General features: G+C 36.2%; 2 protein-coding genes across 3 annotated transcripts in view; one reads left to right on the top strand and one right to left on the bottom strand.

Annotated features, from left to right (window-relative positions):
- Positions 1–435: 435 nt before the first annotated feature.
- LOC126969905 (vesicular inhibitory amino acid transporter) lies at positions 436–6,381 on the bottom strand. 2 transcript variants are annotated; one of them, XR_007730494.1, is made up of 5 exons: positions 5,858–6,381; positions 5,100–5,259; positions 4,520–4,649; positions 1,001–4,387; positions 436–833 (listed from the first exon to the last, which is right to left on the bottom strand). XR_007730494.1 is itself a non-coding variant. In XM_050815528.1 (4 exons), the coding sequence occupies exons 1-4, from the start codon at positions 5,991–5,993 to the stop codon at positions 3,203–3,205; spliced, it is 1,611 nt and encodes a 536-aa protein (XP_050671485.1). In that variant the 5' UTR covers positions 5,994–6,381; the 3' UTR covers positions 436–3,202. The 2 variants fall into 2 exon arrangements, 1 of the variants encoding a protein (XP_050671485.1); XM_050815528.1 differs by having other exon boundaries at positions 436–4,387.
- A 1,260-nt stretch (positions 6,382–7,641) lies between these two features.
- Positions 7,642–24,405, top strand: part of LOC126969917 (uncharacterized) — a 433,182-nt gene continuing 416,418 nt past the window's right edge. Inside the window, exons 1-10 of the mRNA XM_050815548.1 lie at positions 7,642–7,773; positions 9,379–9,549; positions 11,251–11,328; positions 12,288–12,429; positions 13,477–13,708; positions 13,936–14,125; positions 16,403–16,502; positions 17,589–17,717; positions 20,238–20,362; positions 21,753–21,906. Coding sequence (XP_050671505.1) covers positions 7,717–7,773; positions 9,379–9,549; positions 11,251–11,328; positions 12,288–12,429; positions 13,477–13,708; positions 13,936–14,125; positions 16,403–16,502; positions 17,589–17,717; positions 20,238–20,362; positions 21,753–21,905 — 1,377 coding nt within the window. The 5' untranslated portion in view covers positions 7,642–7,716 and the 3' untranslated portion in view covers position 21,906. The remainder of the gene's footprint in view (positions 7,774–9,378; positions 9,550–11,250; positions 11,329–12,287; positions 12,430–13,476; positions 13,709–13,935; positions 14,126–16,402; positions 16,503–17,588; positions 17,718–20,237; positions 20,363–21,752; positions 21,907–24,405) is intronic.

A 24,405-nucleotide genomic window follows, 5' to 3' on the forward strand; every position in this document is an offset into this window, starting at 1 on the left:
CTATACTATTTTAGTGAGCATGAAAGTGAGCATGCTATAGCCAGTCAGTGTAAGTGTACCAATAGTTTGTAAATTAAATCTATAGTTTACAGTTAAAATAGCTTATAATATTTTTGCTATAATATCACAAACTGATATTTTTTTATGGAAAAGGACGACTCAGGAGCGTACGGGTCACCTGATGTTAAGTGATCACCGCCGCCTACATTCTCTTGCAACACCAGAGAAATCACAAGAGCGTTGATGGCCTTTTAGAAAGGTGTACGCGCAGTTTTTGAAGGTACCCATTTTTCGTTCGTGTCGTCCAGGAAACACCGCACAAGGAAGCACTTAAACAGTTTTTTTTTTTCGTGGATTATCCTCGTATAGAACTCCATTGATTCCAATAAAACAAAAACTTTCGAATAACATCTTGTATTCATTAAAATACTCAGCTAAATATTTATTGAATCATCACAATACATATTATTTTATTAAACAATTATTGCATCTGCAGCTTTTATCTCTTAAACTCTGTCGGCCAAGATTTTATATTAATAAAATACAAATTTCAACAATCTTACAATTTATTCTACCGCGTCGCTTAAGGGCTACTTTTTTACGGGACACTACGGTGGCGCAACCAATCGCCGCTACCAACAAGCTATGTATATATAGGTTTGTAGAAAGTTACTCATCTGGTGTCCATTTGGTTGCGCAACCAATTTGTTGGCGAGACCAGCTCGGACGCGTCATGACTCTAGTGTCTAGTTTGGTAGCTTACGGACACCACAGTGGCACAACCAGTCGCCGCTACAAACAAAATGTATACAGCTCTATAGACAGTTAAACACCTGGTATCCGATTGGTTGCGCAATCAATTTGTTGGCGAGACCAGTTCGGACGTGTCATGACTCTGGTGTCTGTATGGTGTCTAGTTTGGTAGCTTACGGACACTACAGTGGCACAACCAGTCGCCGCTACAAACAAAATGTATACAGCTCTATAGACAGTTACACACCTGGTATCCGATTGGTTGCGCAATCTATTTGTTGGCGAGACCAGTTCGGACGGACACTCATGTGTCTGTATGGTGTCTAGTTTGATAGCTTACGGACACCACGGTCGGGCCACTGTGGTGTCCCAGTGAAAGCGTAGTGTAGCCCTTATTCTGGGCCAATCACCAGACGCGTTGCGCTTCAACGATCCGAGTTCGATCCTCCGTACCACAAATTAAAAAACCGCGACGGAAAGCCACACTGCCTTATACAATGCGATAATTATGCGACACGTGCCATCGCAAGAAATAGGTATCATAATATTGATCTTTCGGCCAACAGAATTTAGTATTTATTACATATAGTGGAAGCCCCAATCTACGATTTAACATAATACGGACATATTTATAGTATACATACTAGATCAAATAAAAAAAATGAGAGCTATTAAACATACACAGGAAATGAAACATAGTAATAACCAAGTCACAGATAGTAATGATATGGTAGCTATGTCTAGGTTATTTTATGTGTAAAATGTGTGTGTGCTGTTCAAGTAACAATAATGAATAAATAAAGTTGGTAAGAAAATTTCAAATCGAAATATTTTCAGTTACTTGGATAAAATGGCATTATTGCCATATCACATCTCCCACATATTTATATATGTGGGAGATTTTATAGCAGTGTCGGATTAGCCATATAGCAAGTGTAGCAATTGGAAAAAGGGGGCCCCGCATGTCCCACTCATCTCTGTCTGAGCATAATTATTTGAAAGAAACTTATTGACTTTCTTGATGTGGCAAAAACGTGAAACTTTACAACTTTTGCTACTGAGACAATCCGCGTCAGACACTCAGTAACTATTACCAAGGGCTCATTGAAAGAATTTGCTACGGGCCCGCGTAAGCTTAATCCGTTACTGTTTTATAGATATTAATATTCATATAAAATTATTATGTAAATATACAATTTAGCAACAATTATAAAAGAAAACAAAGTATTTTATAAAGTATCTTTAAAGTCTAAGGAATGTAGATATTACAATAAAAAACACAATTTATTAATAAAGGTATGAAATGTGTCTTTGTGAAAAATGCTATAAAAAGTATTTAATTTTTTGTTGCCTACAATATAGTATAGTTCATTATTGTCTTTATTGTTCAAAATCAATATTACCTTTTAAATATCTACTTATATTGTCTTTTTACCCAATACATTAAGGGTATGTTCCGATATGCACTGCGAGCACTGCACAGTGCTATCACTGGAGAAAACTTCGTTCCGTTATGGACTGCCAGTATACTGCCGCAGTAACCTAGGGAAATATATGACGCCATAAATCGCCGCCATATTCAGCCGTGAGCACTGGCGTTTTCGAGGTAAGGTACTCGCAGTACTTTGATCACGTGATCAGCCAAAACCGATCGAGTGCCTAACGTTTTATAAACAATACCTACAGTTTAATCCCAAATATTTTTAATTTGACAGTACTCCAACAACGGTTTTTTTTAATAAACTAGAAAACTTTAATACACTCATTTGAATGCTGCGTCAAAAAATGCGGGTGACAGTATACGGGACTGCGTTCCGTTTTAAACAGTAACCAGTATAACTGGCTATAAAGAAACGGCTTCACAGTATACTAAATTGACGTCACACTGTACAGTGGGCGCAGTGCATATCGGAACATACCCTAAATTTTGCTATTTAAGCTTTCTTAAGATGCAACTGGAATAAATGGTATTCATTTTAGTATACGCATAAACTTATAAAGCATCAACATTTCGTAATATTTATGTATATGGATAGGCATTATATAAATAATGGTTCATTTTGTAAATTAATAATTTATAACATTAGTAATAATATAGTCACAATAATGGAAGACTTCGTTGATGAAGACACAATTTTAAATGGAAGACATCAAGATTAATCTTAATACTAAAAGATTAAATATAAATATAGCATAGACATTTTATCTAAACAATGATTATAATATAACTTTATCTAGGTCAAGTTTGGAAGACAACTTGGATTACGCAACAATTATTTCAAAATCTTAAACGTAGGTACAACATGCCTAAATTACAAAATCACATCAAACTACAAACATTAGCATAACTTCCTTCTTTTAAGATATGCAGTTAAGTAAATATAAGACATTTATAATAATATGAGTTATTCTAAAAATAGATCAACAATAATTTTCTAAAACACTACGTTTAAAACGGCAGGCCAATCTTGAATGCCTTCACGAGGGCAGAGCCAGAGTCGTACATACCGATAATCCCGAAGAGAACTCCCAAGCCAATAATAAAGTAATTATAAGCGATAGTGGTACTATCGAGTTGGTTGCCCTTCAGTTTGATATGGAAATACGCTGGCCAAATGAAACTCAGCATAGTTCCGGTAAAGCTACCGATGAAACCCATCAGGATCAGGAAATGTGGAATGAAAACTGCCATTAAAATGGTGAACATTATCACACCAAGCCTCCAAGCAAGTCCCCACACCTTCAGTTCGCCGTCCAATGCGTAAATCGATGGGAAAGGAGTCTTAGGTCGACCCCTAAAAAGAACACGCTCTAACAAATCACATGCGGCGTAAAACGGTAGAGGGTAACTCAGGACTGCCTTGATAACAAGAAAAAAGTTTACCAATCCCTTGAAACCAGATGAGCGTAGATTATTTGTAATGACCTGTTGGGTGTCGTTTTGAAATGTTAAGAAGCATACATAGCCAAAAATCGATTTGAACGCAGCAGCGGCGATATGAGACCAGTTCAACATCCATTCAAACCTAGATCGATCTTCCATGTTACCTTCTAGAGTTGGCAAAAATATTTGCGACGTATAAGAGAATACAATAACTCCCAAACTTATTGGGAAATTTTCGAAATCAAGACTCCATTTGACTTTAGACCAACCCCATTCACCAATGTATAAGATGCAGTAACCAAGAACTATAGCGTTTATTATTAAGTGGCTCATTGTGCACCAGAAAGAAAGCATGCTCACGCTCTTAAGCGATTTCAAGAATGCCAAAGGCAGAAGAAATATTCCGGTCAGCATCATCCAAGATCGTGTATCGATTGTGCCATCTGGAAAGGTGCCAATGAGTAGATCACCACAAACGACTACATACAGTATACATGTCATCACCAGTTCTATAATTTGAGCGATATTTACTATTTTAGCACCATATTTTCTTCCGAAACATTCTTTAGCGATGCCTACGTAGGAATCTCGAACACGTACTTTCTGCCCGGAAACTGGATCATCTTCGTAGAGACATTCAACCAAAATCTTACCAGTGTAGCAACAGATGTGTGCAATACCGATCATGGCTGCAATCGACCAGTACCCTCCTTGGAGAACAGCAAATGGAAGGGAGACGACAAACATTCCCTGGAAAAGATATTTGCAATTAAAACCAGTGTGTCCATCTAGATCTCCAAAAATAGGGGAAACAAATGCAAATTAGCGAAAAATTTTATTTATATGATGCCAGAATCATCAGGTGTATATGTATGAACTCACCTGAATTGCATTTGTAACGTTCCAAGCAGCTTGGAACTCATTTATTTTAGCTCCTGGACTTCCACCACCTTCTTCGAATCCACCCTCTTCTGATGAAGCGTAGAAGTCAACGCTCTGCATGCTTTGAGTTCTGAGAATTAAATAATACTATTAAAGGACTTGAAAAGACTAGGAGCCCATAATCCATCGTGTGTCAAATAATAATACTTTATTTCATCTTTTTCTTACACTCACTGAAAGTAACTTAGTTTACTAAATATACAATATTTATTGTATAATACTAATTATTAACATCTTTTTATCGTTAATTGTATTAATAATAACATTGGAAAACGGTTTTGCAGTGATATTAAAGAGGGTGGACCTCTGACCCCGAAACTAGTTAAAACTGTATCTTCGGGGTGAGTGATTCCTCGACAAATGAAGTAATTAATAATAAATATAAATTAAATGTGTATGTATGTGTGTGTGTGTGTGTGTGTGCGCGTGTGTGTGTGTGTGTGTTTGTGTGTTTAATACTTAGTACGGTAGACTTTCCGTTAATAGTCTATAAGCATTTTTTCCTCTTAAAATTTATTACCTCGGCGCACCATCCTGTTGTGGGTAGGTGTTTTGATAACTGGTGAAGGATTCTTCAGCCTGAAGTTGACCGCTTAGGAACGGATTTGTTGGGTTCGTAGATTGATACGACGGAGATGCTACCTCGTTCATCGTTGACAGTTCACAGCTCTCTCCCATGTCTGTGGACAACCCGTTTTTACAAATTAAAATTTTTATTTTTTGTTTATTAATGCTTTTACTCTTTTTAGGCAAATTTATATCATTTATAAAGGTAAAATATCCAAGGCCAGTGTTGATGTCTTCTTGTGCAATGTACATCAATGCAATTAATCCCTTTTTTTTGTGAAAAGCTTACAAAAATTTCCAAAAAATAATTGATTGCAATGCTATCACCAATTTGTGCACCGATTTTATTAATTATTTATATTATGAGTAGTATTTAAAGATATAATATATTTTGCGGGTTCTTATTAAAATTTTATGTAAGAGATTTTATAGTTTTATATTACAGATGTCTCAATTATATAAGTCTATTTTAGTAGTTTTTTTGAGTATAATTGCTGGTTGTAACTGGATTAAAACTTTGTTTTAAAATTCCTATTGTACTTCACATCAGTTTTTTTATCATTTTGAATTTTTTAGATATTTACGTTTCAGTTTTTATGCTATTTTTATTTAAAATGTTAATTTCATGTTGAATAAGAGACATAAATTAAATGACGGTAAAATTTTTTTGGTTATATTAAATAAAACAGGGGGAAAGATTAACAAACATACCTGCGTTAGCGAATCGAACATTTTGCGGTGGACGAGTTGAAGTTCCAGGCTTCTCAGGTACTTGCTGTCGCACTGTCTGCATTGCCACATCCAGTACATTCTTAATCGGTGGTAACTTAAATCTCCCTATATTCATTTTGATCTTTTATTCAAAATGGAGTATTATATAATATTCCTAATAATCACAATTTGTATATCTTTTAAATAACACAAATATCTTAATTACGTAACAAGCTTATAGATTTATTATCTTAATCTAATTTGGAAGACTTCTTTACTAATTCTAAATTTAAATTATTTAAACCGACTCCATTGTGTGTGCCATAACTCCTTTCGGAACACTGCCTCTTTTAAATTTGGAATAGAACACTCGGAACACTTTTTGATTACGAAGAGCGTATTTTTTTCTTAATTTTGAACATATTTGTGCGGTTTTTGTTAAAATAATGTGAAAGGAGGCTGAGGTCTGTAGGTGTCCGAACCGACGCGGGATGTATGCGCGCAGAGCCGATCGATACAGGGAAGCAGAATCACATCTGGCACACTGTTCAGGTCGGGGTTAAGGGTTGTTTAGCTGTTTGAGAATTGGTTTTAAATTTTCATACTTTTTGAAGTTTACTCTGTGGTCCAAGACAGATTTTTTTTATTTATGGGAAAAGAAAAATGGCGGACCTAAAGAATAAAGTGTGTAAATATATAATGAAGAATAATTAAGGAGAAATGTGTAGCTTGAAGGAATATTTATTTACTTTGAGGAGATTTGTTGTGTTGGTGTCTTCTGCACTGACCAACAATATACTGAGTCAGCTCCTTTTAGCAGGGAATCACGCGCCGCACAGTTATTTAATATATTGTTTTTGTTTATATTTTAATAATTTTTGTTACATTTAATTTAATTTTTTATTACTTTAAGATTTATACTGTAAATTGAAGGTGTGTGTTTTACTGTTAATAAAGTGTTTCTATTTCAAAGCCAAATTTGATAAAATATTTTTTCTACCTATAACTTTTTTTAGTTCTTAATCTTTTTACTTATTGCATAATATTTTGTTTAAGTATAATTAAAAAGCCGTTGACTGTAACCACTGTTAACCATGGTTTGTACCTCGACCATGTATTTTTGAGTTAATATGTATGTTTGTTCTACAGTTAATAGGATCGGAATTAAGCAACGCTATTATGATCACATACCATCAGGCGATACTTATGTATGCTAGCATAATACATAATGTTTAGAAGTTGGATGAAAAAAAATTTAAATATAATTAATTACTCATTGAATAAAAATACTTAACTACCCAAACAAAATTAATTACAATATTTTAAAAGAAAAGCATGTTATAGAAACACTTAGATCATTTATAAAGGCATAAAAGGCATTTATTTTTCTCAAAATTGATTCGTTTAGAATTTTGATTTTGAATTTTTGATGTCATTTCTAATATACACGCACACTAAAGTAATAAATCTGGCCTGTTTCCATCGGTTGTCTAACAGCAAGAGCTTCTATCCAGACGTATATATATTATCTAAGTTGGTACATTTAACTTTGTCAATGATGTTTAAGATGAGGAATGGAGCATCAGCCCTCAGGCTATATAAAAAATAAATTGTGCTGTAACGAATTTTTTTTAATAAAACACAGCGCGCTGTGGCTCGTAGTTGTGCGGTAAATTATATTTTATATATCCACAAGGGATTTTTCACTCTACGCAATAAAGAAAAAATACTAAAATTGAGCAACCCGAGTGGATATGCTTGTTAAGTCCATTTGATTGGTTCACCAATTAGTTAAGCGAGTTTTATTTAACATTGTTACCTTTCTTTAACAACGTGGTTGTCACGCAGTATTTTTCAATATGTTAAGTTTGAAATGGTTGCGAGTAGTTATATTACTGTTTCATTTATGTTATGTGGTAAGTAGTGTGTAGAAATTAAAAGCATTGAATGTATAATGAAATAATCAAAACCAAAAGCACCGACTCATTTATTGTAAGCTTTACGTGAATATATTATGTTAAAAAACCTTTGAAATAGGGTGGTTGGTTTTAACTGTCCGTCACTGGAGCTCCTTGCCCCTTCGCCCCTTTTATTTAAAAAAAAGATGTCTGCTTTGATCATGTCAATAATACCTACGATATACAACTCATTTTTATATATTTGTATTTAAAGAAATAAATAATGAATGTAATTTATTCAAAATAAAATAATACTAAATAACACACTTGCTCGTAAAGTGAGCCTTATTACATCGTTCTAAGGGCCATAAATCGAACTATAACACACTAGTGCCAAATCTTTATATATATAATTCTTGTGTGCGTGTGTATGTCACTGAACTCCTCCTAGACGGCTGGACCGATTTTATTGAAACTTTCTGTGTGTCTTCAGGTGGATTTGAGAATGGTTTAGATTCACAATTGAACTACCTCCTGAACGGCTGGACCGATTTTGATGACTTTTTGTTTGGTTCAGTGAATTTGAGATTGGTTTAGATTCTCAATTACGTCCATATAATATAATTCTCCTGCTCATGTGTATGTTAGTGAACTCCTCCTAACGGCTGGACAGATTTTTCAAATTTAAGACGTGTGTACAGGACAACGTCTGTTGGGTTCACTAGTAATATAATATAATGATAGTACAAGTACGGAAGTTCCACTCCGCAAAATCAAATAAAGAATTATGGGCTCTTGCGTTCATACAATAAGGTGTAATTCAGATCGCACAGCGAAACTACCCTACATTTTTTTTCACCTAGAAGTTGCCTCTCTTTCTATCGCGTGACTCTTATCTCTTCTGACGGCATTAAGGTTGACTTCTATACCTAAAACTGTACCTACCTAGTATAAGATCATCTTACAAAAATAGTTCAGTTTAGTTGAATAGCTATGCTGAGGTGAAAAAAAAGCTTTTGCATGGGGCAGCCTTACCTTAAGCTCGGCATAATTTCAGATGTCAATTTAATATAAAAACGTAAACAAAGATTATTCTTATGTTAAACCCAGCTAAGTTTTACGTATGAAAGTCTAAGTACGTTCTATAGACCGTAGCCTAAGAGTTAAGACCGACATGTTTGTGCGGTAGGCCGCATACCAACAAGTTTCATCGTTTCCCTTTATATCCAAATATCAGACTGAAAATTTCACTTATGTTTGATAAAACGTTCAATCATTCTAAGGAAATATTATTGGAAAGTGTACTAAAATACACTCGTAGAATTCGAAAATCCAAAAAAACTATAAATTTGCGAAACGTACTCATAAATTGCCTGACAGAAATTGAAAAAACTGCCTGATTGATTTTTTTATTATTTAATCAATCAATCAATTATGGGATTGGAGAGTCGAATAAACATACCGGGACTTATGAACGACGCGTCGTCAGGACGGTTGGATTAGCGAAAACATCCGTTGTGTTAGAGCGCCAGAAGCGTCAACTCTGTCGGCGCCGATTGGAATCCCTCATAGTCTGTAAATTCTGCTGCAAATGTAAATTTGACAAGTACCTTACTGTCACAGAGTAGCTATGATATCAAAAATCACCCATGCTGCCAAGAGATGGGCGAGAACATCACACTGGCGATGATTATTGACGCGTATGAGATCTATGGACACGACCCCACGGATAAGCTGGACCACCTGGCGCACTACCAGATCGAGATGATGAAGATAAAGCGCGCTGGGGATCAGGTGACTTCAGTCCCTTTATCACCTATATATATAAACAGAATTGAACTGTTATTTTTAGAGAAGGAGTACAGACTAGCGTAAATCTGATGGTATGATTACCACCGTCTGCAATCTCTTACATCACGGGAGGAATACAAGCGTTGCCTGCCTGTCCTACCAGAAACGAGAAGACGTTTACCTCATGGTAATGATGTGCAATCTAGTTTGCTTGTTGAAATTTTTGAATAAATTCAAATAAATGTACATATTTTACACTTAAATATACATATTTATTATCTTGTTTGAACTATAGTTACATGAGGTAAGGTTTTCGAATAAAGTACCTACCTGCTAACGAAGATATGATGTGTAAGAAGTGTAATTAGAAAGGCGTGCGCTACTTATGGCATTCGTGTGTGGCGTCATTTAGTGGTCCCACTGGAAGATCGGCGCTGGTTGCGACAGTTATCAGCATAATGCTGAAGTGTGACCAATTTGTGACAAACACTCCAATTTGTAATTTGTTTTGTATATATGTTTTTTCTATTATATTATGTAAATATTGCGTTTGTTACAAATAAATATATTTCTTTCTTTCTGATAGGTGGTATGTCCAGCCCATTACAATACAGTTTCAACAAAATTCAGAACGGCATCACAATTGCGCTCGTCACTTTGGGACATAAGATTAACGAACATAAGTTACGTCTCATTGGTCGTTTTTCCACTCAACCTGCACCGGCATTTAAGCTGGTGCCAGTGCCATGCCGGTGTCGGGGATGCAAAAATGTATGACTCGTTTTTCACTTACTTGCGCCGGCGACGGCCTGGCATTGACTCCCGCCGGACGCGGGGCCGGGATAGAAAGCTCCCCACTCCCTGTCGCTGCAAAACGGTGTGTGAGTGTTCCGGGCGGGTTTTCAAATAGGGTATAATATCTTCCTTCTAAAATTTCTTTTATTATTGTATGAATCCAAAATTCGAAATCTCTGCGTCTAGATCTAATAGATATCACAAATACAGTCGGCAGTTTGATGACACAATTGGTATACCTATGCGTTATATGTCGTTGTTGGAATCGACACCAACTCAGTGGAAAAACGAAGCCCCGGCGCCATTGTCGGATCAAGACTATGCCGATCTGGCTAATGGAAAAACGCCCTTTAGCCTAGTAATTTTACTAGCAACGGCGCTCTTTAAACAAAAACACAATAAACGCACATCACCCCTTGACGGCAGTAAAAGTCGCCGCTACTGCAACCCTGTAGCATTTAGTGCTAAGAAGATTCCCAAATGTTGCCAATTGTGCTGCACAATTTACTTTGTTTCGTGTACTTTATACCACTAATAGGTTACGCCAAGATTCTCTTTTTACAAAACTCTCTTTCACACAAGCCTCTTAACTTAATGGCTTAGTGATCTTGAGAATAATAATTAATATGAATCATATCTCGACGGACAGATAGCCATTGGGGCAGTAAAGACTTCGAATGGCGACCACGTACCAGAAGACGCAGTGTTGGTAGGCCTTCCACAAGATGAACCGACTATCTGGTCAAGATCGTTGGAATAGGTTTGGGCGAGGCCTTTGTCCAGCAGTGGACTTCTTCCGGCTGATATGACGTTGATAAATGTTGAGAAATTACAGCATTGGTTTTATTAAAATCTGTTACAAATTTCCCACACATAATATATGAGTTAAAATGTAATTGTTTTTTTCAGTACCTTATAAATGAACACGTTCATATTGCGACCGACCACTTAGGAAGATTTATACACATGCATATAAAGGAACTTAAGGTAAATAATAATTCTCATAAATAATATAAACACGGCATTATTTTAAACCAATATTAATTGTGAATCTTTTCATTTTTTACTACTTATTCGTTCATTATCAATCTTGGCACCTTATTACTAAATTCTTATACTTAATAGTTCCCTACTAAAATTATTATGGTGGCAAGTCAGTCTTGTACGTGCTTTTCTTTTCTTTACTTGTAATGAGTGGCCTTATTTGTATTTGGTGTGGTCGAATCACATTCAACGTACGGATGCGCTAAAATTATTTGATCGAAGCGGATAGTTTTAGGATACAAAAAAAAGGTCGCAGTTTTTTGTTTCGATATTTTACCTTAAGTAAGAAACTACGAGTTTTCTCGTTCATAATTATTTAATAATGTTTTTATATTGTAATTATGGAGATTTATCCACAAATAAGCGTATTTTCTTTGTATAAATTCGAGTTCAGATGTGTCCAAATATCTATCAGTTACCAGGCTCCTAAGCACAGGAAGCCGGCTAGATTATGGGTACCACAACGGCGCCTATTTCTGCCGTGAATCAGTAATGTGTAAACATTACTGTGTTTCGGTCGAAGGGCGGCGTAGCTAGTGAAATTACTGGGCAAATGAGACTTAACATCTTATGTATCAAGGTGGCGAGCGCAATTGTACTGCCGCTCAGAATTTTTGGGTTTTTTCAAGAATCCTGAGCGGCACTACATTATAATGGGTAGGGCGTATCAATTACCATTAGCTGAACGTCCTGCTCGTCTCGTCCCTAATCCTCATAAAAAAAACGTTAAAATATTTATCGGTTGCACCTTACGTAAATAATGTGTAATGTTTAACACCTGAGGACAGTTTTAAGTAAAACTTTCTCATGGAAATGTGTTTAATATATCGATGTTAGAGCTAAATTATTGTAAGTCTAAACATCAAGGTACCAACAGTCACTTTAATTCTTGATTTGTCCAGGTATTACTAATAGCACTTGAAGATGCAATCGACAACATGCTGACCATGTATGACAACCACAACGCTATCAAGACAGAGCGAGTGGCCACGTACAATTCCGGTGCTGGGGGGGCCGTGCCTTCAGAGTTTTATTTGAGTCAAGGTATGATCCAGCAATCTTATACTATTAGGCTCCCTGTCCACTAGAGTGGAGTTGTGTTAATATTACCCAATATAATTGCTTGAAATAACCTATCCGTTGCAGTGGACGGGGATTTTTCAAAGTAGTTTACAAATAAATATACATTTAAAATGCAAAATGCAAGTGGAGCGAGAACACAGAGCAGAGAAGTGGAACAAACTACATATGATAATATACTTACTAACCAAAGTCTTAAGAAATCTTAATGATTTATTATATAGTATGTGTTTATGGTTTGTGATAAAAAGTCTGCTCTCTGTAATATTTCGCAAATGATTGAACTGATCGCCCGCTGCTCCCCACTCAAATGACTCATCGTATGAACTTGGCCTAGCCACACACATTCGAAAACTTTCGCCTTCGCTCCGCCTAAGAGCCTCACTCCAAAATTCAAATGAATGGACAGACACAGTTCCATTTCCGCAATTCCATTTCGCATTCAATATTCGTTTAGATCATTTTTTGAATACATTGGCATCTTTGAGGCAATTTTCCATGTTTTATATAATACAAAAGCACTATAAAAACATTCGTGTTTAATATATACTACCATAATAAACGTAAGCGTATATATTAAATTATTATGTAATCTCATCATCAATTAACTGCCATGAGAAAACCAACACACACCGAGTAAAGTTACTTCTTCTTTCAGATAAATGTTTTTTTTTTATGTAAAAAAGGGACGAGACAAGCAGAACGTTCAGCTGATGGTAATTGATACGCCCTTACCATTACAATTTACAATGCAATGCCGCTCAGAATTCTTACAATTGCGCTCACACACACAAGATGTTAAGTCTCATTTGCAAAGTAATTTCACTAGCTACGGCGCCCTTCAGACCGAAACACAATAATGTTTACACATTATTGCTTCACTGAAATAGGCGCCGGCCGTAGTGGTACCCATAATCTAGCCGGCATCCTGTCTAAAGGAGCCTCCCACTGGTAATATGTATATGACCTAATTTTATAAATCACCCATAAGATAATTATTAACTTTTTCAGAATACTACTGCGGCAAGAATATTTATATTTTTATATCAGAGTTGTACAGCGACATTTACAATATGGGTCGTGGTGTCAGTCCCTTTTGCAAGGGACGGGGCTTCCATTTCCTGGGGTTCGTCCATTTCATGGATGACAACAAATACTTTCTGGAAGAAGACCCGAATATCGTGTTTCAAATGGACAATTATATTCACGGTTTGGAATGTCATCTGGGAATTTGCATTTATAGGTAAGCCTTCCATTATATAATGTTAAAATAATAATTGATAAATTATTGTAACTTAATAAATACTAATTATATAATATGGCTAATTGCTAACTTGATCTTCTACCATAAATGTCTATCTGTTCTAGTGTTCTAGTGGTGGGTTGACTCTCAATAATGTAGCATTCAATTAAATAAAACATAAATATATAATAAATAAATTTAAATAGTTAATAATATTTGATTAAAAGGTTTCCATTCAAGAAAAGTCTGCAGCACATTCGAGACGTGTCGACTCTACCGAAGGCGATCGTCAAGTGCGGCACAGAAACATACAAACTACCCCCGCTTTCCGCTGCTTCCTGTCTCATCACTTCCGGTTCCTTTATATTAGACTTTAATATACAAGGCATCCGGTTTAGGCATTATGATTATTTACTGGTGGGTCTACGCAAACAATTTTTTAAATTTTGGAAAAGTTGTATCTGATTTTAACATGAATAGATTTACTTACGGCTTTAAAAGCAGCAGGAGAAAATATGGCCACAAATTAAACTGCGGTCTTATTTGTGTTTACTATGGTCGAACTAATAACCACCGTGCGGACAGAAAATGCGTCATCTTGCTTTTTAGAGCTGTGAAAATACCCACCGTAACAGTAAGGTTTCAGAACGAGAGTCCTTCGGTAAGTACATGTCCGTTCTGTTTTAAAAACAATTATTTAGTCTATTGAATATTCAAAGGAACATATTTTCTCGCCAAAAAGTGGCCTCACGTCGAAGACCGATATTAGCCTATCGCTAGTAGAAACCAAACCATAACAGACAGCAATACGGTTATTAAAATAATTTTGTATTCTCGAGCACACCCTTCGCTGTTTTGTATATCAGATAATGAATCAAGTACAGAGATCGTAGGATGAAGGTACTAATAATAAGATCATCAGAGAGTTACTATGGATGCGAGTTCTGACGAAAAATGTTCTGACGAGTTCTGACGGATTCGTCAGAAGAAACAAACGCCTGGTATTATCCAATGACAGTGTTTACACTGGCAAAGACGAACGCGTCAGAACATGCACGACGTCGTCAGAACCACTCGAGCGTTCAAACGAGTTTGATTTTTTCGCACGACCTGCGTCTGCGAATTTCGAGTGATTTGGTTTCCACCATGGATAACGATAAATAACGGATATATTGATCACTCTCGTGTACGAGAACAGGTGTTTGTGAGATATGAGAGACAAAAATTATCACAACTGAGATATTTCTCGGCAAAAGTGGGAGAAAGTTGCTACAGAACTCAACACTAGCAGTAAGTACAATTTTTTATTTTGATGTGGGGTACATGAGCAATTTGAATTAATGTTTACATTTTATCTATCAAGAACATGACTTTTAGAGCTATAGATTATTACAGTAGGTTGTATTGAAACGGAATTTCACCTGCTGGACTAACAAAATAATTTTTCAAGGTTTCTCTAGTCTCATTCGCGCTTCTTCCGTAGTGATTATATCTCCGTGAAACTGGCACATTGTGTAGGGACTCGGAAGTAAGACCTTCTTTATCGATGTCAAATCAAATTCATCAAATTCGTCCATCTTCGCTGGACGGCAGAAACGAACTGATTATCAGAATAACAGTAAACGCGCACAGTGTAAACGCGTTGTTCTGACGAGGATTTCGGACGTATTCGTCAGAACTCGCATCCATAGTAACCCTAGCCTTAGGTTTGGTTGTCCGGTACAGTACTGTCGCGACGCTGACAGCACACCCTAAGACAGTACTCATGTTCACGGCGGTACAGAACAGTAAGAAGTATCAATTGCTTTCATCTTATACCCCAGACACTAAAGTACTCAGTGAGTCTTACATCTTTGTGCCGTTTGGTGTCGAGACATTTGACCCGTGGGGCCCAGAGGCGGGGAGAATGTACAAAGTGATAGTACTTTGTACATTCTCAGCGCATAAATAGGGTACTGGAACCCAAGCGCTAGGAGCTATTTCGGTCAACGCAGCGGTGGATTTACACTAGGGGCAGTTGGGGCAAGTGCCCAGAGCGGCAAATTTTTTAGGGCGGCAAATTTTGAAAGTGAAAAATATTTTTTTAAGTCTTATCAAGATTGCTCAATATAATTAATTAATTCTGTTAATTATTAATTTTTGGTTAAATTGATAATTCAATTTATATTATTTGTAAATTGTAATTTTGGCACGTTTAGTAAAAATTAATAATAAAAACGATTTAATCAATTACTTCCTTGGAGATTTAAAATAATAATCAATGTTTTTATTTTCTGGAATTAAAGAAATTTAATTAGTATTTTTTTTAAAAAGTTTCTGCAATAAATTAGTTATTTTAGTTTTGAAAAATAAAATATATAAACTATAAGTTTAAGTAAAATTCTAGTATTGGGGCGGATTTTTTCCAGGTTCCCAGGGGTGGCATTAAGTTTAAATCCGGCCCTGGGTCAACGGATCAGCCTAGCTATCCAACGTGGCAACGCTACCAGTATTCTTGTTACACTTCCCCGTAATGATAGTTTTAATTTAATGTTATCATAGCTCGTATTGTAAATATAATTCTAAGATTTGTTTTGTTTGAATAAAAAATATATATTACGAGAAGTCAAAAGTACAACGTATACCTATTTCTGCTTGCCTGTGTCAAGCTCATGCGTAATTTTCAATTCACAAATGAAAATATATTCATTCCAGTTTCTTCCGAACGGTCACTCGTTCTACACGAAGGAGAAACAGTCTCCGCTCGTCTGTGATCACCATGTCTGCGAGTGGAATAATACCAACTTCTACGGAGGTATGACAATATCAAACAAACACATTTACTAAATCAACAGCTTGTGTTTTTTTATGGAAGAGGAGGCAAGAGGAATCGCAGGAGAGTTGCCGTAATTTAAGGACACTTTCCTTTTCGGACACGCTTTTTGGAGTGAAAACTTCTATAGCGGCGTTGCGCACTTCTCTTGGGATGGGTATAAAATGTTAAGCTGGCATCAAGACACGTGGATTGATCGAAAATTCGTAAGTAAAATAATTATAGTTCGGCTATATCAACTTAATGATCATACGGTCATTGGACCAGTGGATGAATCATTGTGATTGCGAAGCCGAAACACCGCGACGTCGAGGGATCGAACTTCGGCCGTAAACCATTTTTGAATTGAAAACTTCATTAGCGGCGTTGAGCACTTTTCTTGGGATGGGTATAAATTGTTAAACTCGCGTCAAGATACTTAACCTGATCGAAAATTCGTTAGACAGTCGTTGAAATTATGGATGAAAGTTGATTTTTCTGAGAGAAAAACTTTTTAATCCTTGTTCCAAAGTGCCGGCAGTAAAAGCAATCAAAGTATAAGTTGACGCTTGCGTGAAGGTTTTTGACTTCTGGTTTTTATATATAAGAGCGGGGTATTAGGTCCACCTGATAGATAGTAAAAACCATAGTAGGTATGTCCATTGACATCCGCAATAGGTATGAGGATCCAAGAATTTGTCCAGTCTTTGAAGTGTAGTATGCTCTAAGCTTCAAGTATGTCGTATCACAATATTATGTGTTACCAGCAATCTGGAATATACACATTAATATAGGTACAGATTATACCTATAAGAAAATCAAATCAAGTTCGTCCAATATTCACCATACCATACCATCTACTATACGACTAGTTAGTAACTTGATGTCTAGTTAAATATGAAAACACGCCTTGCGTGTTTAACAGCACAGTAACATTGTATTTAAAACACATTAATATTATATTGTGTTTTTAGCAGTTAATAAGTTTAAGGAGTAATATTTTGTCCTATTCTGTAATTCAATTTCAAATTCACTTTAGATCTATATTTGCAATGTGTATGTAATATATAGTGTGTACATCGATTGCAGGTCCATTTATAATTCCCGGTGATCCCGGCACGGGATTGTCACCAATTCCGCCATTTGTGGAGCAGACCACGGAGTCCACATATCATGCGTCCACTGAACCTCCTGGAAGCGAATTCAACAATGTTACATGTGATTATAATTAATATTAGTAACATATTATCCTCACTTGGGTATGAGACTTTTCTATCAATATTATTCGGGTGGTTTCACACTTCAAAATGGTATTAGCATGAATTACAACTTTCATTTACTTCTTGTGACATCTTGTTAGTATCTACTCACGAAATTTAATGATAGGTCAGTGGGAGATATCGTATATTTAGGTAAAAAAATATTGATTTACTTATGTTAAACTTTTAGGCCTAAGTAGCCATATCTTTTAGAGAGATTTGATTGAGATTTCTTAGTGTTCCGAAGGGGCAGCATGCACGGTAAGAAACCCTATTATTTTCTATATTGTTAGGTATCTATAAACCATAGATGGTCCACGTCTGTAGTCATAAGTTACACATACATTATCTGTGCCCGCTCCCTTAGTATGGCCACTAATATACATACGCTATACTAGTTAATCAACTAAAAAAATATCTTATTAATTGCCCATGGTTGTGGCCACAGCCCTTATTAGTGGTGATAGAGTTTTGATAGTTTTGACCATAGACTAGGATGCCTCAGTCGCTCGCCGTACCGTATATTTGATCGAAGCGAGGTAAACTAAGTATGTGTACAAAAACAAAACAAAATTAATCCAAACAAAATAATAAAAAGATTGTTCACGAATTTGGCGCCATATTCTACCATGAGGAATTAGCGCCTTATTTGGTTCACATGAGAAACTTGTGCTGATTTGCAAATTCAATAACTAAAAACCTGTCAGTCGAATCTCTCGTGATTTTTGCCTGAATATACATCTGGCAATACAATTAAAAATTACTGGGATTTGATCAATCGGCTCAATTTTTAAAAAAATATAAATAGCGCGTGCTAATTTGTAATAATTTGTAAGTCGTGTTTGTTTTTAATTATAATAATTGTATCAGGTCGAAATTCAAAATTATGTCTCGACAATAACCTAGAAAAGCTTTCTATGGGTTCAAAAATGTTTAAAATCGGTCCAGAAATGACCGAGAAACAATTTAACACAGAAATCAATTGGAGTCACCCGGTGGGAGACCCGCTCAGCTTCGCTCTATAACATACATATAATCCCCCTTATTCATAATGGTCCGCTAACTTTAAACAGCCGCTTAGGAGTGTTTTTTCTCATTCTGACTTAGGTCAATAGAAGAAGACAGAGTGAGAATTAGCAATGCTTTAAGTTAGTAGACTATTATGAATAAGGGGGAATATAACTTGAAAATGTAGTCTCTGCTGTCAGTCCGACTGCTGAAGTTTTGAGTTTGAACTACTATTGCCTTATTGTAATCAAATAATTTAAACAATCCTACACTGTGTTATGTATTGTTCGCTAGTACGGGGCCATTCGTGTCCGTACTGTGTGCGACTGATTTGTTTCAATGGGCTTTCAAAGGATAACTCCATGCATGCACGTACTGACAGGCAGCCTATAAGGTTCCTTTCAAAGTGAATCATTGATCACATCGCTTCAATATTTTTTGTCCATATATCGCATGTCGCATTACAGCCGGCCGCGGAGCGGTAAACCATTAATTTCAATTAATTGCTTTCTTGCAACACAAACGGAATCACAGGAGTGTTGCCGGCCTTTGAGGTTTAGAGGGTGCCGTAGCTAGCGAATGGACTGGGTTCAAGAATCTAAAAGAGACAAGCGCAAAATTAGACAGACGGGGAGATCTATACAGCGTACTTAGACTTTGCTCAGACTTTACTAACGTAAAACTTATCTGAGTGTAATGAAACACGAACTTGACTTTTCTTATCTTAGCTTATGCTTATTATGATTCCAGCTGTGAAATGATAGATACAAGACAATAAAAGATTATGCAAGGCTTACACTCAGCTAAGTAAAGTCTGAGCAAAATCTAAGTACGCTTTCAGCCTTAGAATTTTGGGTTAGTTGGTTAGACAAGGTAATACGCCATTACTATATTCATCTGATGGCAGACAATGTCTTACTCATCTCATCAATTTTCTCATAAAAAAAATGGTTGTCTATAAAGTCGGTTTACTGACGATAGTTGAACGTGACAACGTCTTAAGAAAATTCTGATGGAATGGTAGCATTTTCAAAAGAAAATTTTAATTTCATTTGTTTAATAGATTTGTATGTATATAGAGAAGGAGGTAATTGGAAATCACAATGAAATTGATCAAGTTAGATTTATTTGTACGCATAAATACAATTATGTCAAATTTCTTTTACAATTTAATAGTTTTTACAAGTATAAATGTGCGTTGAGCAATTGTTTTACAGCTTTTAAACATGTGTAATATTTAATTTCTTGATGTCGAACGCTGCCGAACGCAAAGGCCGATTGTGCTTCTTTGTCGCTCGTTCCGCGCTCTCGCTTGCACTTCAAGCCTACCATGGAACGCCTCAGAGCGAGTAACGCCGCATGAGTCATGTTTTTTCGTGCGTGCAGCCGGCTCTATCGAATTATAAGACGTTGTCACGTCAAAATGATAGAATTACCTCCTGAAAACATATTGTTTTTGATCAAATTGCAGACTCCCTCGACGGATGTTGGTTCATGTTCCCGCCAAACTACGGGTCGATCGGCGGCATCAGTTATCTGGACCCGCTCACCGTCAACGAGTATAGATACACGTGTACTGGCAACGGAATGAATAAGGTAATAACATAATCTTTTGAACCAGTTCAATAAGCGTCAATTATTTTTAATGAAAATAAAGGACGAGACGAGCAGGACGTTCAGCTAATGGTATGATATTATATATATTGATACGCCCTGCCCATTACAATGCGGTGCTACTCAGTATTCTTGAAAGATCAAAAAATTCTGAGCGGCACTCCAACTGCGCTCGTCACCTTGAGACATAAGATGTTAAGTCTTATTTGCCCAATAATTATACACTAGCTACGTCGCCCTTCAGACCGAAACAATGTTATGCTTACACATTACTGCTTCACGGCAGAAATAGGCGCCGTTGTGGTACCAACAATCTAGTCGGCATCCTGTGCAAAGGAGCCTCCCACTGGTAAATGTATTTCTGATCAATCTTTATACTTAAAAAAAACTTATAACTTATATCGAAAGTAAATAACCTAAACAGTAAAAATATGAAATCAATAACTATTTAAAAATCAAACTAGAGGTATTGTAAATTATCATATTAAACACTCCCGTACATTGAGTATGGGATTAGTTGAAAGATTTACGTTTCCTTATTTTAAAAGGTTAATTTACACAAATAAAATTTGAAAACAAAATTTTATGAATGATGCGAAACTCGAACCCACAACCTCTTGCGTTCCCTGCGAGTGCTCTTCAAACTGAGCTAACAGATTGACTTGACTTGTCGCTCTTGCAAATCTAACCATTTTGTTATGTTTTTAAAGTGATAGCCCTCACGTCTAGGATTAATACACAAATAAAATTTTAAAACAAAATTTTATACATGAAATGGTTAATTTAGCTGAGTACTGATTTTTTTTTATGGAATAGGAGGACAAATGAGCGTACGGGTCACCTGGTGCTATGTGATCACTGCCGCCCACACTCTCTTGCAACACCAGAGGAATCACAAGAGCGTTGCCGGCCTTTAAGGAAGGTGTACGCGCTTTTCTTGAAGGTACCCATGTCGTATCGTCCCGGAAACACCGCACAAGGAAGCTCATTCCACAGCTTCGTAGTACGAGGAAGAAAGCTCCTTGAAAACCGCACTGTGGACGAACCGCCACACATCCAGATGGTGGGGATGATATCGTAACTTGTGGCGTGTCGTGCGAAAGTGAAAATTATATTAAAGAAAACTATCTTTTTAACCTGACAAAGAAATTAAACTATCTTTTAATTGATACAATGACCTTTCTATCGATCTCATAATAAATGCATGGGAGTTTATGATATCAAAGTTTTTGATACTTCTCGTTTGACTTTCAAAAACCTATCTTTTTTTTTATCTGTAATTATTACAGAATAATCACCTGGTCACTTAAGGATAACACCTTGTATAGAGACATATTGCAAGTTATACAGCAAATTTTGTTTAACATTTCAGGGTTTGTACTGGTATCCACAATGGATGGGTGGACCACCTCACCACCCGTACCCCCAGTCAGGTGATCACCCCGGGGAAATGGAAGCCGCGGAGCCGGGCCCTTACTATCCTCACATCATGCAACCACCACCAGACTTGTTACCGAAGCATTAAAAATATTTTTTGGACTGTTTTCCTATTTTATTATCGACAAGCCCTTAAAAGATCGACATTATTATATAGGGTTTTCTAATAAGAGGTTTCATTTTGATATTTAAAAAAAACAGTATATTTCAGAGAAATCAATTAATGTTTTTTTCTTTATAAATAGAAAGGTTTGCTGAACGTCGTCCACATAAATATCTTCCAATGGCTGGAAAGCCATGAAAAATCATTGACCAGCTCGGCAACGCAATTCATTCTTTTTTTTTTAATTTATTTAGTGGCACGGGATGCAAATCCATAGGCCCGCAATTCATTCACCGGAACAGAGTTACCTCATTTTCGAAAAAGTTAGGTCCAATCACACCGCCATCTCAAAAACCACACGAAAGAGTGACACGTTGAGGAAGACGCTCTTCAACTTATTATTCTTGGATTTTCTGAGCTACAACACGACGGGCTCCAGCAGCAAAATTCTCAGCTGTTGTTGTTGAGCCACGCACACGGTTTCAATTCTTCACATCACTTATTCCAACAGCCTAAATTTTTCGATCACTTCTTTAGATTTTCAAACTGTGACTACAAAATTTACACCATGTTTTGTAGTAAATGTTTACAATTTCAATGCCGTTGTTGAAGCGTGTTTCGTAACATTTTTCAGCCTAGCGAAACTCTAACCCCCTAATTCATAATGGTCCGCTAACTTTAAACAGCCGCTAAGGAGTGCTTTTTCAAATTCTGACTTAGGTCAGTAGAAGAAGACAGAGTGCGAATTAGCAATGCTTTAAGTTAGCAGACTATTATGAATAAGGGGGTAAGAAAAAAGCGATCCACTCGAGTGTAAAAAATGTGCAGTGATTGATAGTTTGGCAGATGACGGCTATAATCTTGTAAAAAACGGAGATAGCCGAAACCCACTACGTTTTATGCAACTGTTCGCTTTCAAACTTAACCGGATTATAGTTCGTCGCCATAATATTGTAATTACTATTGTACAAACAAACATATGTCAAATTTTCATATATTATATAATTCACGTTTCATACTAAACTAAATTTAATTTTTTACTTAGGCAGCCCCACCTCATATTACGTAGTATTTACATCCTCTTTGACATTTATAGTCATGGCGTAGTTTTACTTGTCAAGTGGCAAAAGATGACAGCTGCTCAAATACATGGTATAATCGCAACCTTCTTTATACAATTTTATACCTCCTGAAATTCCCCGCCCAACTTCCTTTAAATGTCTCCTCTCCCTAGTTTTCACTCCTTTTGTATATATTTTGTGCAAATATATTAAAATAAATAAGATTAAGTTGTAAATAGCACTAAGTACTTATATCAAATAATTTAAGTAATTATATTTGTGTTTGTCCCTTATAGTCCTAACAGCATGTATATTTGTTTCAGGTATAAGAAAATAAAACTTGTTTCAATCTTAAGCACCGATCACTACCATTAAAATTACTAAAAGAATACTCTAAGTTTGGTGGTCTACCTTAACGTGACATTGGCTAAACTTGTGGTATACCTTCCACAGGAGCCATTGTAGAAAGAATAGAATAGAATAGAATACATGGCATAATAATATACTCTGTCTGCTTAGAATTAATTATTCTAAGTCTGCCTGCTATTCTCTTCCCACAATTGTCTAAGACTACGGCACAATATAATATCCCCCTTATTCATAATGGTCCGCTAACTTAAAACAGCCGCTAAGGAGTGTTTTTTCTCATTCTGACTCAGGTCAGTAGAAGAAGACAGAGTGAGAATTAGCAATGCTTTAAGTTAGCAGACTATTATGAATAAGGGAGTATAATATACCCCCTTATTCATATAAATGGCGAGCTGTCATTATGACATATTATGTCATAACAGCTCGCCATTTCATCGCTACTGTCGTGTCACTCACATCTATACCAAGTGTATAGCTTTCTTTCACTGGAAAATAGGTTGAGAATAGGAATCTGAACTGATGACGTATTCTTAGGCCAATCACGCGACCCACCTGTCCCGGGAATAGAATACCAGGCTGAGTATATCATTATACCACGTTCAAATAGCAGGCTAATCAAAATGAAACCTCTTATTGAAAACCCCTTTATAATATTACTATGTTTAAAGTTTCAGGTTTTCTATTACCTTTAATTATTTCGAAAGTAAATATTTATATATTTTTTAACAGCCACGCTTTGATTCTAAGCTCAATACATAAAATCTGTATCTATCTGTTCGATAAAATATGTTCTTAGATAGAAAAAAAAAACCGTTATTAGATACGTTTAGCTAGTTAACATGACGCATCGGCAATCCTCGACAATATTGAACGAAACGACCCGCCCCAGGACGTCGCCACAAGCTATATTATCTGAGAGAGCATGACGTAGCCTGCCACGCGGACTATACCAAATAACAAGAAAGAGTATATACATTTAATTAATGCTCACAAACTTCCTCTACATTTAGAAATTAGAATCATATATGACAGGACTAATTCAAATATTTTTATTA

This window comes from Leptidea sinapis, chromosome 19 (genome assembly GCF_905404315.1).
Source record: "Leptidea sinapis chromosome 19, ilLepSina1.1, whole genome shotgun sequence".
In the NCBI taxonomy this organism is placed as follows: Eukaryota; Metazoa; Arthropoda; class Insecta; order Lepidoptera; family Pieridae; genus Leptidea; species Leptidea sinapis.